The 17,255-nt window shown below is 47.9% G+C and overlaps 1 protein-coding gene across 1 annotated transcript; it reads right to left on the bottom strand.

The window, feature by feature from the left end:
• Nucleotides 1–4,249: 4,249 nt before the first annotated feature.
• Nucleotides 4,250–5,489, bottom strand: LOC149360216 (uncharacterized). The gene has a single exon (XM_089569218.1). It carries the CDS (start codon nucleotides 5,441–5,443, stop codon nucleotides 4,250–4,252), a length of 1,194 nt encoding a protein of 397 aa, XP_089425344.1. The 5' UTR covers nucleotides 5,444–5,489.
• Nucleotides 5,490–17,255: the final 11,766 nt, after the last annotated feature.

Here is a 17,255-nt window from a genome sequence, read left to right as displayed (position 1 = left end):
GGGTAGAAGGCTAGCTACGACCGACGGGAGAATTCCAGCCCCAGCGCAAAAATTAATCCCGTGGCGCGGCGTGAACATATCCAGAAGCGAACCTGCTTCCGACTGATTTATTATTCTTCTGTCTCGCAAGTGCGGAGAACAAAATTCCGGACGTTTATCTCTCTGTTTTTGACCGCCTTTTCCTTGCCTTAGTTTGGATAAGTTCTTACGCGTGCTAATACGTGGCGCCGCTGCCGATCGCACTGGCGCCGGTCGCCCAAATCACTCGTTAGGGCCTGAAATATCTTCCTCCTGGGCATAAATGATCGCGGAGAGAATAGCTCTATGGGGAAGAAGGGAGCCCCCGAGGATGTTTTCTTGTTCGCGCCTGCTGTACTTCCTCAAGGGATCGTAAGCAAAGAGCTAGACTCAATCAGGTGCAAAAAAAAAATCTGCCTTTGAGCACGTGGCTTATTCTTTCCGGGTAAGTGCGCTCGGGCTCTTCTCTGACGCTTAGCAATTGGCGATTTTTTTTCTCAAAAAATCCAAGCCGCGCTGATGCGGCACTGAAATCTGATCCACGAACGATCGGCGTGCGCGGAACAGTGTCATTTGCTGTGCTGCGTGAGTGGTTCGCAGGTAGATTTTGTCGTTGTTGTCGGATTTTCTTTGCAAACATATGTCTTACGAACTGTTTTACATGGATTTTGGCATGCTGACGAGATAGAACTGGCGCTAAAGGTCACAGTGTGAGTTTTCAGTGAGAGCTATGCAGAGAGAACATGAAGAAAGAATGTTTCCGCGCTGGAAATATGAAAGATCGCTGCTCACATGTAGCTAACGGGTACATTTTAAGCGCGCAGACATTTTTATGTGTCTCTTTTTAATTGCAGACTGTGTTACGGCATGCACGGATGGTGATACGTTGGTTTTTTATTCACGGAGAGTAAAGGGAGGGCGATCTTGCCGAGAATCTTTGTACTGTTTGTTCATTCTTCAAAGCTGCTGGCACGCCGCTTTATTGATTTCTTTGTGACGCAAGATGCGACCATATTTATCTCGACTGATTGCACCCAGGCGATGCCGATTCTGCATTGTTTCAGAATGCGGCTACTTTGCACGTTTAACACGAACGTTCGCTATCAGCTTTAAATTGAGTGCAGATGAGGGCGTAGGCATTCAATTGAACGACCGCCGAGCGCGCTTGTTGCTACGCCGCATCCGAGCGATTCAGTTCTTTATGGACCTAATAGAGTTTTCTTCGGAAGCCCTCTTTGCTATTCCTGCACGCCGGACTGCCGTCACCGCTGCGTGACACTATCTTCATTTCATTCTCATTTTCATTCATTTCATTTATTTAAACTGTCAGCCCAGATCACGGGCTATAACAGGAGTGGATAATGAGGTATAAAAAATAGCAAAAACACAAACATTGAAACGGGCACAAAAATTCGGTACATAAAGCGTTCACCACTTATACAAAAAATAAAACACTGGCATATAATTCATGTAGACAATAAAACATCATGCAACTTATCTAAAAATTCCCTATGTGATTGTGAGGGGACAACAGAGTTTGGTAGCATATTCCATTCCTTAATGGTTCTTGGGAAAAAACTAAATTTAAAGCAATTATTCCGGCATTGCCATGTACAAGCTGTGACGATGGCGTGATATTCCTCCAGTTTTAATTTCAAAGTAGTTTGAATGGTTTATTTTCAAGCTGCGGTTAATAATCTGAAAAAGAAACTTGAGCCTGTCACATTTGGTTCTAAAATCGAGCGCTTCCAAGTCAGCACGTTTACACAGACTTTGGGGAATCAGAATGTCGGTACCTATTAAATATAAACCTAGCACCGAAACGCTGAATTCTTTCCAGCTTAGAGCAATTGAATGCAGTGTGGGGGTCCCAAACAATTTTTCCATATTCGTGAATGGGCCTTATCAAGCTCTTAAAAACCAGACATTTGATTGAAGGGGTTGCACTATGCATATTTCGTCTGAGGCTCCAGAGTGCTTTTGAGGCCTTGGAACATGTATTGTCTATGTGTGAATTCCAACGTAAGTCAGAAGTAAGTGTTAATCCAAGATATTTGTATTTATTGACCCTGGTTATTATTCTATCATTGATACTATAACGAGATAGTTTTCTTTCTTGTAATGGTCATAAAAACTGTTTTATTTGGATTTAATACCATCTGTCACCTTTTGCACCATTCGTTGATTTTTTGCAAATTTAGATTTATTTCAACATGATCTTCCAGAGTACCAATTTGTTTATAAATGATGCAGTCGCCTGCATGCAATCGGACCGGTACACTAAGTTCGTTAGGCAAGTCATTGATGAAAATCAAAAACAGGAGCGGGCCCAGGACGCTGCCCTGCGGAACGCCGGAGTCTACTGGACTAATGCTGGATTTATGAGCATGAACTTGAACGTACTGTGCTCGACAGGAAAGATAGGACGTAAACCACTTAGTTATCGTTTCATTTTTAAATATACATCTCATTTTAAGTAACAGTTTAGGGTGCGAGACTTTATCAAACGCTTTTGCGAAATCTAAAAATACTATGTCTGTTTGCATGCGGGAATTAATTGACAAGCAGAGGTCGTGTACAGTTTCAGTGAGTTGTGTGTTTGTGGAAAGTCCCTTGCGAAAGCCATGCTGATTAGCAAATAACAAATTATTACAGTCAAGGTAAGTTAATAAATGTTTGTAGATGATATGTTCAAGTATCTTAGAGCAAGCACAAATGAGGGAAATAGGTCTGTAATTCTCAACGTTCGAAGTAGGACCACTTTTAAGCACAGGCACTATTTTCGTATTTTTCCAAGCATTGGGAACACAACCACTGTCGACAGACGACTGAAAAATCTTAGGTTGAAATTTGGAGGTCCACTCTGCATATCTATATAAAAATTCATTCGGGATTCCATCTGGGCCTGGACTCTTTTTGGTGTCTGTATTCATGAGCAAATTCAGGACCCCTTCCTCACTGATCTCTGCATCCGATATAGGAGGACTATCCGCAGGCTGAAAACACGGCGATTCGCCATCATCACGTGTGAAAACCGATGTAAAAAATGAATTAAATCTCTCAGCTAACTCTACGCTCCCTTCATCATTTGCCTGCTTATTTTTACCTGAGCGAATTACATACCTCCAAAACTTGCTAGGTGCCTCGGTTAGAAACCTTGTGAGATTCTGACTGTAGGATTTGTCTTTACTTTCTTTGATGAGGCGTTTTAATTCTTGGCTCATTAGATGTATGGAGTTTTTCAGTACAGATTTGGGTGGTCTGAGCATCTTTTACGCTTACGTTTTAGCTGTATTTTTTGTGAATGATATCCCTTTTAATCCAAGGATTCCTTCTTTTTATTGTTTTCATGGTTTTAGGAATAAACATATTGATTCCATGCGCTATCATGTTTGCAAAGAACTCCCACAACTCATCGGTTCCAGCTCCGTCTTCATAGAAGCTCATGAATTCCTTAAACGAGTTTTCGAGGTAGTCTAATACTCCGACATCGTCAGCAGCAGCAAAATTCAAAACAACTCTTCTACAAGGTTTATGACGGATATCAGGAATCATATTGAGGGACACAACCACCATCTTATGGTCAGACAAAGCTTCTTCCACATCACAACTCTGCAAAAATTCTTATAAACTGGATGACAAGAAGACAAGATCCAATATCGAAGATGTGGTTGAACATACTCTTGTGCTCTGGTCAACAATCTGGTTCAAATCGTAGCAATATGCGAGTTCAACCAGCTGTTCACTGGTAGCTACATCAACATTGCCAGGAGAAAGAGACAACCAATCAATTTCAGGCAGATTGAAATCACCAAGTAACAATACCATAGTGAATTTTGGAGTCCAATAATCTTTTCAAGGCAACAAGCACATCAGTAGTAGAGTTTGGAGCACGGTAGAAAGCCCCCACTAAGACACTGCGAGAATTCAGCCTGATTTTGACCCATGCAGTTTCTAAATCTCCAAACCCTTCGATGACAGAAAAGGCTATGTTGCTCTTTATCATTATCGCAACGCCACCACCTCTCCTTTCACGGTTTTTTCTTACAATGGATTAGCCGGGGGGTGTAACTTCACAGTCTCCGATAGCTTTGTATAGCCAAGTCTCAGCGATTATTATAATATCCGGATCATGTTCAAGACATATACTTTCTATCGCATCTACTTTGTTAATCATGCTTCTGGCGTTCACATTTATAATCTTGAAGCAGTCAGGTTTATGATCGTTCACTCACTCATTGCTAGAATCATCCCGGCATTTAAACCCCTGCTTGGCTTCGTCGTCCCAAGCGTAGAGGGTATTATTAACTTTTAACTTATCAAAAATTAAGTTTGCTATCGCACCGTTCTTTCGTTCATTCGCACATGAGTTCCAGAGATTTTTCCTTATTTCAACAATTCGCTTAGAAAAATCCTCACTTACACTATACGCAGTGCCCTTCAGGTTGAAACAATTACTCAAGATTCTCATCTTGTCCCTAAAGTCTGTAAATTTAACAATGATCGGACGGTCACTACCTTCTTTCATCTTTCTAAGTCGGTGAATTGGTTCAATAGAGTCAATCCTTTGTTTAAGTTTCGCTTCAAAAATATCCTCATTCACTTTTTTCAATAGGACCACTGCGCTCTCTGACTCCTCTTCCTTCACACCTCTTATGATTAGATTACTGCGTTGCGAGCGATTCTCTAATTCATCAAGTTTTTGGGAAACAGTTGCCATTTCTATGCCAGATCTTTCAGCAAATGTCTCTAGTTTAGAAAGCCTGTCTCTAGCTTCATCGAAGTTTATTAGCTTTTGTTGAAAAGTAGACAGCCTGGATTGCGCGTCAAGCATGCGTGCCTCTGAAGACGTTTGATTTTCCTGAATTTCCTTCAATTTGGTGAGGATTTCAGTTTGAATTTCCATCACTTGCTTAATCATTTCCGCCGTCTGAGGAGCAGGATTTTCCTCCACATCACCTGATAGCTTCAGCAACAGGCCTACCATTGATATACAATCATTCAAGCAAACGATCAATGTGCGTGGACACGGCAACACGATCAGAAAAAGGTAATTGCTACGGAAGGCATATTTTCGTTCACCAACCTGCACAAACAGTGGTACATCAGCCGACATTGTCACGACCATGTTGCCGCGTCCACTGCCGATGGAAGGCCCAGACGTTCCTTTTATAGGCAAGAGCCTGGCTTGAGAGAGGGATGACGTCACTGTGCTCGATGAAGGTGCGCAGACGTTGGAATCCACGTGAAGCCACCCCAGCATATCGGAGTTCGTAAAGAATACGCCTCCCGCACCGGATGGGCGAAAAGCATCAGTAGATACCAGGCGACGATCGAAGCCCGTGATAGCGTACGATGCATTTCCCAAGATGATGGAAATGAATCCGGCAAGAACCTGCGCAAACAGTGGTACATCAGCCGACATTATCACGACGATGTTGCCGCGTCGTGCCCGAGTGGCTTGAGCGCCCGTCTCGGCTGCGGGAGGTGGTTGGTTCGAAACCCACCGCCGGGCACCCACCGGTAAAATGGGTACAAGCGTCACCGGCCTGGCGCTCGGCTTTCTTTAGGGGTGCACGTTTGGGAGAAGCTCCGTAAACCCCACTGTGCCCTTTGCGGGCCAAGCCCAGTTGCGAGCGCGCTCGCAGTGTGCTTAAGACAGACAAGCGCAACGCCCTTTCCTCAAACGTGAGGATAAAGCAATCCTTCCTCTGGAAAGAACTCCCTCAGCGCCTACACATCCTCTGGCAGCAGCATCAGCAGCATCAGCTCTTGCACTTTTACTGGCCCATTCCCATGCGCTTTCCGGAATCGGTCATACAAACCACAGGTGAGAAGAGTACAAACGAAATTGGATGATAATGACTGTGGATTAGCCGCTATACATTCATCGCATGTCCTTCTTTCACCCCTTACAAAGGAACTGGGACCGGTAGTCACGGCTAATTGCTTGGATAAGAGAGTGTGCCTAAAAACGCGTGCTCTTTGTTCAGCCCTTCGACCTATACAAATACTATAAATGTATAATAATAATGTATGATGTAAAATAATATAAATGTATAAGTATCCAAAAGCACTAGAAGGGGAGTTTTACGAATTAAAACTAAACAAAAATCTGACTGGCAAACTTTCCTTGATTATTTTGTGCGAAACAGGATGAAATGGCTGGCCATCTGACGGTCTTGCTTACCTACCGTCACAGTTTTGTCTTTCACGTGTTGTACAGTGGTCTTCGTTGTCGGAGTTACGGATTTTAAATTCCCCCTAACACACGCGGCGAGAGCCTGCTGCTTCGCATTTACACCGGGACATTTGACGTGCCAGAGAGCAACTTTTTTCTTTGACTCCCAAAGTATGTTTTCCTCCCCAGAGAAAATAGAGGGTTTGGCTCCCATGTGTTTGCCACAATATACAAACATTGCTGACAGCTTTGCTGACAGCCATTGCTGAAAACCATTGATGAAACCAGGAGAAGTCCTCCATAATGCCGCCATAACGAATCACATGAGGCGCCCCGCCCCATCTTGGCCACGAAAATCTCCATAAGCACCTCCGGCTGCGGCTCTGGGGAGCGGCGGTGAATTTTACCCTTTGCCACCCAAGTGTTTTATATTCTCAGCCCAGCTGGTCTCCAGCAATGAGTCCTACGACATGACCACACTTAAAGAAGCTGAAGAGATGGCCATTCTTTTATATAAGCTTTGGGCTCTGCTCTTATGGTCGAAGTTTTTTGTCACTGATTTTCCCTGTCCTCTTTGTGGTGGAGAACCAAAACGAAATGAGAAATATACAGTGTGCTCGCGGTAATATATTTACTGTAATTAATAGACCTTTCTAGATAAAGTGGTCTCTCCTTCGCAATAAGGGGGCAGCCTTGGCAGTAATCCTCGTAGGACTGGGATATACAGTGGAAGAATAACTGAAAGAAAGTTTTTAGACTTGCATAAAGACTTTTTTTCTGGTACCATGATAAGTGGGAGCCTTAAAAATATGTGATTCCAATTTTCAGATAAGTGGGTGCATGATGAATCGCTAAAAGAATGATCAATTTTAAAACCGAGAATAAAAAAAAATAGAGATCACTGTGGCTACCCGCATTGGAGGAATGCGAAAGCATTGATGCCTACTCGGCACTCATCGCCCCTTTTTTACACTCCTTTGCAACTTTTCCACTCCTCAGAGATCCAAGAGATCAAGGCCACCAAGCGACAGTAGCCAACCTGCGCCAGAAGAGAGCCTTCCTCTTCAGACTCCATAAATAAAGTTTATTCTCTCTCTCTCTCTCTCTCTCTCTCCACTCCTTGATTCTCTTTGCTCCTATTTGCCTCTTTTTTTATTCAGTTTGCCTCTCTTTGCCTCTGGCGTCATGGTGGCGACATTCCAAGAAGGCATGCATCACAGCTTTCGGCTTCATGACAGCTACATTGGCGCTGCGGCTCTCCGAGACACCGAGGTGGGGGGCATTCTCCTATGGCGTCAGTGACGTCACGCGACTTCATGGTAACCGTGCCTTATCAATAGTCGATCAATTGCTTAATTATCAATCAATTACTTAATTATTAATTTTGTACCTTACCGGTCGATGATTTATTACCCATTTCGTTGTTCAAATTCGACGGAATAATTGCTTTTCTAACGTGGAAAATTGGGCGTGTTGGTACATGTCTAAAACAAATAAATGGCAGCGCAAGGAGACGAGGACTAGACGAGACAACACCGCGGAACTTCTAACTTTTATTGCCAAGGAATCGTGCGGACATATATGCACTCCGAACAATCCGGCGTCATCGTCAGCGCATGCGCAAATATGTCAGCTCTTTATCAGAAACAGTGATAGAAGCGGAGCTAACACATGCTTCTCTCGGAGTTGATATATAATCGGGGAAAAGCATGTGTTACCTCCGCTTCTATCACTCTCTCTTATAAAGAGCTGCCATATTTGCGCATGCACTGACGATGACGCCGGATTGTTTAGTGCATATATGTTCGCACGATTCCTTGGCAATAAAAGAAGTTCAGCGCCGTCCGTGTTGTCTCGTCTAGTCCTCGTCTACACTTACTACATACCCGTCCAAACCAATCAACCCTCCATTTCTTTTGCTTCTAATTAATCGACTAATTATCGCCTGTTTAGCCTTATCGGTCGAGGACTGGTTACTCATATTGTTGTTCAAATTCGACGCCTTAATTCCTTTTTCGTCTACCTACTATATACCCGTCCAAACCATTCAACTCTCCATTGATTTTGCTTCTAATTAATTAACTAATTATTCCAAATCAGTGAGGTGCCTTAATCGATTTTTCTGAGTTTCGTTTACCAAGTAGGTTTCAATCTATTCTGAACTTTCACTTCTTCACTAATTTTGTACAATTCACTGCTATTGCTGCCGTCCGCGCTGTTTCGAACTTCAATTTCGACACTTTGACTCTAATTATTGGCTGTAATTAAATTATTACCTAATAATCTTAGTGACAATTTTTTTTGCGCCTCTGCCTCACGCGGTCCTCTATTGATCCCAACCATTCTTTTGATGCTACCTCTTTTGAGAACGTCGCCACTGCTGCGGAAACACTCTGCGGACACGTTTTGGTGACACGACCCAGCCGACATAAGCAAGAAATGCTTTCTCATTAAAAAGTGCGGGCATTATCAAGTCCGAAAAATATATATGAATGGGAACACTGAGAACTTCCCGGCATTTCACTTGTTGCATTTTGGCGGCTTGCTGCTGCCCGTAGAAAGCACATCAAGCGGACAAGGATTACAAGCTTATACCGCGACAGACACAGACGCCAATCGCGTTAATTACAGCACTGCGACCGGAACCCCACGAACAAGAACAACCCAGGTACTCCGGCTCAGTCGACGAGCGCCTCAACTACTTACGCACCGCGGCTAAACTTCCGGTGGTTTTGAAAAACGGAAGGTGGATGTTTCACCGCGTACTCACAGCGCGATTGAAGTTTCTCCTGATCCAATAAGCCAGTTACACCAGCACTCGCATTAACACACCATTAGCATGCCTTATGTGAGCCCTATAAGTTTTTTGTTTTATTTCTGCATGTCTAGCTGGCTTCAGACGCTCAGACGCCGTGTTGAGCGCTCAGACGCTCAGACGCCGCTGAGACTCCTTAGCGCTAGCGCAAAAAAGATACTTAAAACTGGTTCTGAAGGAAAGAAATAGCACTGTGCCCGTCTCAGCCCTTTGAGGACACCTCAACCGCGCTGTGAATGAAGGGAACAAGGGGGAGCGAAAGAAAGAGAGAAAGAGGTGCCGTAGTGGAGGACTCCAGAATAATTTCGACCACCTGGAGATTTTTAACGTGCACTGATATCGCAGAGAACACGGGCGCCTTTAGTGTTTCGCCTCTATTGAAACACAGCCCCCTTGGCCTGGTTCGACCCCGGGCACTCCAGCCTAGTAGCCGAAGCATTGAGCCAATGCGACAGGTTCGCTGCGGAAAGCTCCTGCTGCGCAACTGAGACACAGGCGTCCAACAAGAGGCCTGTAAATGGTCTGCAGAGGGCGCAAGGGTCCGAGGGCTCCCATCAGCCTGACATCATCATACTTGCCTTTTGAATTTATGAACACTAATTTTCCTACAACAACAAAGCTCGCACTATCATTAGCTTCCTTGCCGGAGTGTGCAGGAGAAGACAAAGCAGTAGAACGTGTTGGAGGCCGTACGCGAACCGGCTGTTTTGATGCGGGGGCAATTCGGTTGTCAGTTTCCAAAAACCACTCGGTTTCTGCGATACTAAACTCGCTGAGCGTTGAGGGGGTTGTGACTTGGACAGCATGGCGAGATTTTCCAACCTCAGGACTACAATATTTTAGTAGTTTGTTTGATTGGTTTATATGGTTTAACGTCCCAAAGAGACTCAGGCTATTAGAGACGAGGTAGTGAAGGGCTCTGGAAATGTCGACCACCTGGCGTTCTCTAAGGAGCACGGACATCGCACAGAACACGGGACTCGAGAGTTTTCCCTCCACCGAAACTCGACCGCCGCGGCCGGGATCGAGTCTGCATCTTCCAGGTCAGCAGCCGAGAACCATAACTAATGATTTACCGCTGAGGAAAGAATGTTTTAGTAGCTTTCACTGGATTATCATTTGAGATTATACTAACTGGACCTATTCGTCCACTAAAATCCACCCACTAATATCCACTAACTCATGTGCATTAACCCCTATTCCTCACAGAATTCACACTAATCCATCTGCTTGCCCGAGGGAGAAATCCTCGGGCTGAGGCATGTGCGCTTTCGTTCCCTGGAATGCCCTGATGACCTTGTACCCATATTAAGTGTTTTTGTGTGGGTTGGTAGCCACAGGTATCTTCCAGGTTTTTGGCTGCTAGCAGTGCGGCCCTGCCGCTGGGTAAATGCGATACGCTGTCTGTGAATCTGTGAGAATGTATTCTGAGCTAGTGCGTGTTGCAGCTACAGCAATCGCAACTTCTTCCGCAGCCAGTATGTCCTGGCTAGCCAGTACTAGTCCGTCGACCTTTGTATTTTGGTGCACTACCGAGACGGCCGTCATTCCCTGCTCGGGACCCGCAGCTTCGACATAGAACACGCCCTTGCGCCCGCCGTAGTGTCTTTTCATGGCTTTGGCTCGTGCTTGTCGTCTTGACTGGTGAAAATTTTCAACAGTCAAGACGCGAGGGCATGTTCTACGTCGATGCTGTGGGTCCCGAAAAGGAAATGACGGCCGTCACGGTAGTGCACCAAAATAAAACAACAGAGGGACTAGTACTGGCTCCGGAAGAAGTGGCAGTTGCTTTAGTTGCAACACACACTAGCTCGGAATATTCTTACAGATTTACAGACACCGTATTGCAATTACCTCAGGGGCAGGATCGCGCCACTAGCAGCTAAAATCCTGCAAACACTTAATATTGGTACCAGGTCACCAGGGCATCCCAGGTAAAGAGAGCGCACATGCCTCAGCCCGGGAATTTGTCCCCCGAGCACCCAGTGCGGATGCCGTACAACCTCCTACCCTACTACTAGTTGCGAAGGTGTTTGCCAGCCGCAAGGAGGACGCCCTTGAGGTCTTCACAAAATTGTTATCTGTGCCCTTGACCTCCCCATCACTACTTCAAACAGCCGGCTTATGGCCCTTGGGGTGGTGAATACTTTCCAGGAGCTCCGGGAGGCGCACCTTACAAACCAGTACACGCTCTTGTCGCTAACGGAGTCGGGTCACTGCCTTCTTGCTCGAATCCATATCCAACACACCCCTCCAATGGAAGACAGATTTCACATCCCAGAACTGTGGAGACGCGCCCTCCAGGTGCGGCCTCTTCCAGCAAACATGTCACATGAAGACCATAATGGTCGGCGCCTGGCACGAGTGGAAGCGCTAGCCCGACATTATTGCAACAAAACAGGTGTATACTATGTGGACGCCTCCGGCCCTCACCACGAGGGATGGTACACGGCCGCGGTAGTTCAGAACAGCAACACAGTTAACGGCCTCACTTTCAGAGCCCGCAGTGTAACACAAGCAGAAGAGGTCGCGATTGCTCTCGCGGCCTCATATTCCGATTCAAAATACACAATCACCGACTCGCGAAGGGCCTGTCGGAGCGTCGAACAAGGCTACACTTCCTTCCTAGCCTATCTAATATACCAAAATTGCATACGGGATACGGACCTTGCCCACTGTTACCTTATATGGGCACCCGCTCATCAGGGGTTGGCAGGAAACGAGGCAGCAGACGTAGCCGCCCACGCGCTCTCTCACCGGGCAGTTTTCTCCTCCCCACCTGATCAGGAACCCGATTTTAATACGGTCAATACGTTCAAAGATATCACAACGTACTATCAAGATAGCCATCGCCTTTACCCTAGCCGATGTAAAGGCCGCAAGAAGGCGGATGAGCGGCTCCTTCTCCGCCTCTTCACCAATACATTGCTGTGCCCGGCAGCACTAAAACATTTCGACCCCTCCTTTCGCGGCCACTGTCTGCACTGTAGTGCGGTGTCTTCGGACACCTATCACATCGTGTGGGCCTGCCCCTCCAACCCGGTCATTCCCCCCATCCCCAACCCAACCCGGGAGGACTGGGAGGCGACCCTGCTCGGCTTCACGAATTACAGGCCCAACAAGCCTTACTCGGGCGCGCCCGGCCGGCGGCCACCGCCATTGGGGTCCCAAACTAGGGACCTCCACCTAGTGTTTGTAAGGATCGGTCCCTTACGTGCTGATCCAAACTTACCTCCTGTCCCCTCTGAATAAATGTTTTCACCACCACTACCACCGCCACTCTACTACTAGCTTATAACGACATACTTCAGCACTTAAGATTATTCCGTCGGGTCTACCCTGCGCCGGCTAAGACACTGGACAAAGGGGAGGAACTACACCTCCGAAAGCTACAGACGAACACTTACAGCAACCCACGAAGACTGCACGCAGTAGACCCGAAGTTATTTACGCACACTGCAGATTCTGCGGGGAGAAGGCGGACCTGTACCATATGGTATGGGCCTGCCAACGAAATCAGGCGGTCACTGTCAATAACCAGCCTGCGCAGGAGGGGTGGGAGGCAGCTCTGACCAGCTCGGACGAAACGAGTCAAAAGCGACTCTGGATATCGAAAGAGCCCGTTCAGCAGTCTACCCCAATGGGGTTCGGCACTGAGAGCTCCAGCCACCGCTAGAACCTCCTAAACATTTTCATTAAAATATTTTCACCACCTGGCACAACCTTGTCAAAGCCTGCATTACCCGCCGCGGTGGGTCAGTGCTAAGGCGCCCGTCTACCGAGCCGGAGTACCCGCGTTTGAACCCGACCGCGGAGGCCGTGTTTCGATGTAGGCGAAACGCAAGAGGCGCTCGTGTGCTGTGCGATGTCAGTGGACATTAAAGATCCCCAAATGGTCGAAATTATTCCGGAGACCTCCACTACGGCACCTCTTTCTTTCCTCTTTCCCTCCCACCTGCCGCCCTTCCCTTTCGGCGCGGTTCAGGTGTCCGCCGAGATATGTGATACAGGTACTGCGCCATTTCCTTTCCTCAAAAACCAATTTTACCTGCAGCCCGCATCTCTATCTCATCCACTCACGTACCTATAAGCATGATTCTGGCGTCCAGTGACCCAGGGAGTGACCCAGGGATCCCGCACTTCCTTTCATTAAAATGATCGGTGTGTAAAACGTTGTCAACGCCAACGCCACTTAGCACATCGAACGCCGCCGGCCTATGGCTTCAGCGCCGCGTTACTGGCACGACGTTGTCAATGCCAACGCATGCAGCGCACATCTGTCACAACGCCACGTAGCTTAAAGCACGATTGAGGTGTCCACTATTCCAAGAGGGCAGCTATGCGCCTTCCCTCTGGTTCAGGTGTTCCACCGATGTGTGCGAGAAAGATGGTGCGCCATTTCCTTTCCTCAAAAACCAATTTAACCATTTTGCCCTCTTGTTTCCAAGCTCCCGCTTCATTGGTTTCACAGCTTAAAGCGCGACTAAGGTGTTCACTGCTAGTTACAACAGACAATGGCGACGCCGCGAAACACAGAAACGGACGACAAAGAGCTGCGCTCTAAAAACCAACGTGATCAGGCCGGCCAGATACTCTGTATGGTAGAATGGCAAGAACAGCGCTTAATTTTGAGGTTCAAAGAGACACATTTTTGCCTTTAACTGTTTTAACTACGTGCTTGATACAAGAAACTTACGCAAGAAGGGGCGTACAAGAAACTTTTTGGGTGCGCGCCAAAAATCTCTTATGAAATAATCAGTAATTGCTGAGATTTACAGAGCAAACCAGTACAATGTAGACCACTATGCATCAGAACGTGTAAGTCATTCGGTTAACGGCGCCCGGTTCGAAAACCTGTGGCTATCTTCCGCGGTCTGTATTATTTTTCTAAACGTTCATCACGGATGAGCCTGTGTGCGATGCAATGCAATGCCGTCGCCTATCACTCCACCAGATGTGCTCCGCTGGGGTTGAGGGAGAGGAGGTGTCGCCTCGCGGGGGGGGACACCTCCTCTCCCTCAACCTCAGCGGAGCACATATATCTATATACCACCCCACCGCGAGGTGACACCTCCTCTCCCTCAACCCCAGCGGAGCACATCTGGTGGAGTGAGAGGCGACGGCATTGCATTGCATCGCACACAGGCGCATCCGTCGTTGGTATTATTTTTCTAAACGTTCATCACGGATGCGCCTGTGTGCGATGCAATGCAATGCCGTCGCCTCTCACTCCACCAGATGTGCTCCGCTGGGGTTGAGGGAGAGGATGTGTCGCCTCGCATGGCGATGGTATATATATATATATATATATATATATATTGTAGGATGGGGTTGTGGCTGAGCAGAACCTAGGTCGCTTTGCAACGTTCAGCAAAGGTGCAGGCCAAGCGTTCGGGCTGCGAGCGAGCGTCACACCTCAGGATCGTCGTCTTCTTTCACTACTACAGTTCACCACAGTGAGCGAGCACGGCTGCTACACTACAATTACCCCCCGGCGAAAAAGGAGGCATCCTGCCGACTTAGGGCGCACAGATGGTAGGCGGATCGTAGTACGGCTTGAGACGGTCAACGTGCACTGTTTCACGGCCACGACGGCGCGCATCTTGCGGCGGCGAAAGCGGTTCAATGATGTAGTTGACTGGAGAGGTCTGGCATACGACACGGTACGGGCCGTGGTACTTTGAAATGAGTTTTGTGGAGAGACCGGGACTGGTGGAGGGAACCCAAAGCCACACGAGCGAGTCTGGGGTATAGGACGGAAGCGGACTGGTAGGGGCGCGAAGGTGCTTCTGGCGATTCTGATCTTGCGTTGTAAAAGAGCGGGCAAGCTGGCGGCATTCTTCAGCATAGGTCGCTGCTTGAGAAAGGGTAAGAGACTCGGAGATATCAGGGCGATACGGAAGCACGGTATCCATGGTACAGGAAGGCTCGCGGCCGTAAAGAAGAAAGAACGGAGAGAAGCCAGTTGTGCTCTGTGTGGCAGTGTTGTACGCATATGTTACAAATGGGAGAATGCGGTCCCAGTTTGAGTGGTCCGAGGCAACATACTTGGCGATCATGTCGGTCAATGTGCGATTGAAACGTTCAGTAACGCCGTTCGTTTGAGGGTGGTAGGCCGTAGTAGAGCGGTGAACAATACGGCATTGGCGAAGTAGGGCTTCGACGGTGTCTGAGAGGAAGACACGGCCGCGGTCACTCAGAAGCTCCTTAGGAGAACCATGGCGTAGAACGAGATGATGCAGGATGAAAGACGCAACGTCGGGCGCAGACGCGGATGGCAAAGATGACGTTTCGACGTAGCGGGTAAGGTGATCGACTGCCACTATGACCCAGCGGTGTCCAGCCGGAGTTATGGGAAGGGGCCCGTAGAGATCAATGCCAACGCGGTCGAATGGGCGCATGGCGCAAGGCAAGGGCTGCATCGGAGCAATGGAACGGCGAGAAGGGGCTTTGTGGCGTTGGCATTCCGGGCAGGAGCGAACGTACTGTCGAATGAAACGGTACATTCCCCGCCAGTAGAAGCGGAGTCGAAGGCGCGTGTAGGTCTTCACCACACCCGCGTGAGCGCACTGGGGGTCGGCGTGAAAAGAGGCGCAGATGTCGGAACGCAGGTGGCGAGGAATGACAAGGAGCCATTTGCGACCGTCGGGAAGGTAGTTGCGGCGGTAAAGGAGGCCATCCCGTATTGCGAAGTGGCGGGCTTGTCGACGGAGAGTGCGGGTCGCAGGTCGCTGAGATGGTGTAGACAGGAGGGCGAGGAGGGAAGCGATCCAGGGGTCCCGTTGTTGTTCAAACGGCATGTCGGCAATATCAAGGGAGGACGCATCAGCGGTGGCGAAAGATGTGGAGTCTAAGTCACAAGGTAGCGGGGAACGCGATAGTGCGTCGGCATCAGAATGCTTACGGCCAGATCGATAGATGACTTCAATGTCGTATTCTTGTAAGCGCAACGCCCAACGAGCAAGACGGCCTGAAGGGTCTTTGAGGGACGACAGCCAGCAGAGGGCATGGTGGTCGGTAACGACAGAGAACGGGCGACCATATAGGTAAGGGCGGAACTTCCCAATAGCCCAAATTATTGCCAAGCACTCCTTCTCTGTCACGGAATAATTGCGCTCGGCACGTTGCAAAGCGACCTAGGTTCTACCCAGCACCTCCACCAAATGTAGGATGGGGTTGTGGCTGAGCAGCACCTAGGTCGCTTTGCAACGTTCAGCAAAGGTGCAGGCCAAGCGTTCGGGCTGCGAGCGAGCGTCACACCTCAGGATCGTCGTCTTCTTTCACTACTACAGTTCACCACAGTGAGCGATCACGGCTGCAACACTACAATATATATATATATATATATATATATATATATATGTAAGGGATAACAAAATCTTCAAGGCAACTGATTAAAAATATAAGAAGTTGGGGAAGTCACACTGAAAAACTTAACAGATTTATTCAACGTTTCGACCAGGGACTGGTCTTTTTTAAGAATGATCATACAGTGCATGGAAGGGTCTTCTTATAGCAGTGAACATGGCACACACAGGGCTTGAAAAAGGAAAATGAAAAGAAATAATGAGAAAAATAAAAGGGGAAAGAGGAACACAGCCAATACACGAAACCCAAACGCTAAGATGCACCAGCAAAGGCGCCGCGTGTACGAGGTGAAAGAGGGAGGTGGGGCCGGGCGGGCACGCGCCCAGTTTGGAAAAAAAAAAAAGGCGTAGGGGTGGTTAACAAAAGAAGGGAAGTGCCTGCCAATTGGGTGCATAAGTATCGCCTCAAGACGCCTCTGTGTGGCCCCGCGCGACTCCAGAAGAAAACAGAGGACACAAAGGTTGCGGCTGAGGTAAGTGTCTCGACATGGTGGCACGTGGACCCCAAAACCAGATGAGTTCGCATATGAAGACCATATGGAAAGCTCCTTATTTACAGGCATGAAGGTAAAAAAACTAGGAGAGAGTGCGCTCAGCCTCTGCAAGCCATCCTCCTCTGACGCCGCTGCCGAGGGCCCTTTTGCGCACTGACTCATGGGAAATAGGACCTCCTCCACAGTTACCAGACTGCCATCCAGCGGTGCTTTTTAGTGAACGTCCGTGCTCCGAAGTAGCGCAGAAGCGTAGCGCCTGTGTTGCAGCTTTGGCGGAATGCGTACCGAGCTCGAGGTTTTCTGAAGGCTCCGCGTTTCAACACTTCTGTTGATTACACTCTTGAGTTTTTGGGTGCACTGTAGAAAACTGCAGGTAAACT

The sequence above is a fragment of the Amblyomma mixtum genome, chromosome 2 (assembly GCF_055824585.1).
Source record: "Amblyomma mixtum isolate Tamu chromosome 2, ASM5582458v1, whole genome shotgun sequence".
NCBI classification, from domain to species: Eukaryota; Metazoa; Arthropoda; class Arachnida; order Ixodida; family Ixodidae; genus Amblyomma; species Amblyomma mixtum.
This window is presented reverse-complemented; position numbering and strand designations above follow the sequence as displayed.

Coding starts and splice junctions, on each gene's coding strand:
- LOC149360216 (XM_089569218.1), bottom strand. CDS start 5,443: ATGTCGGCTGATGTACCACTGTTTGCGCAGGTTCTTGCCGGATTCATT.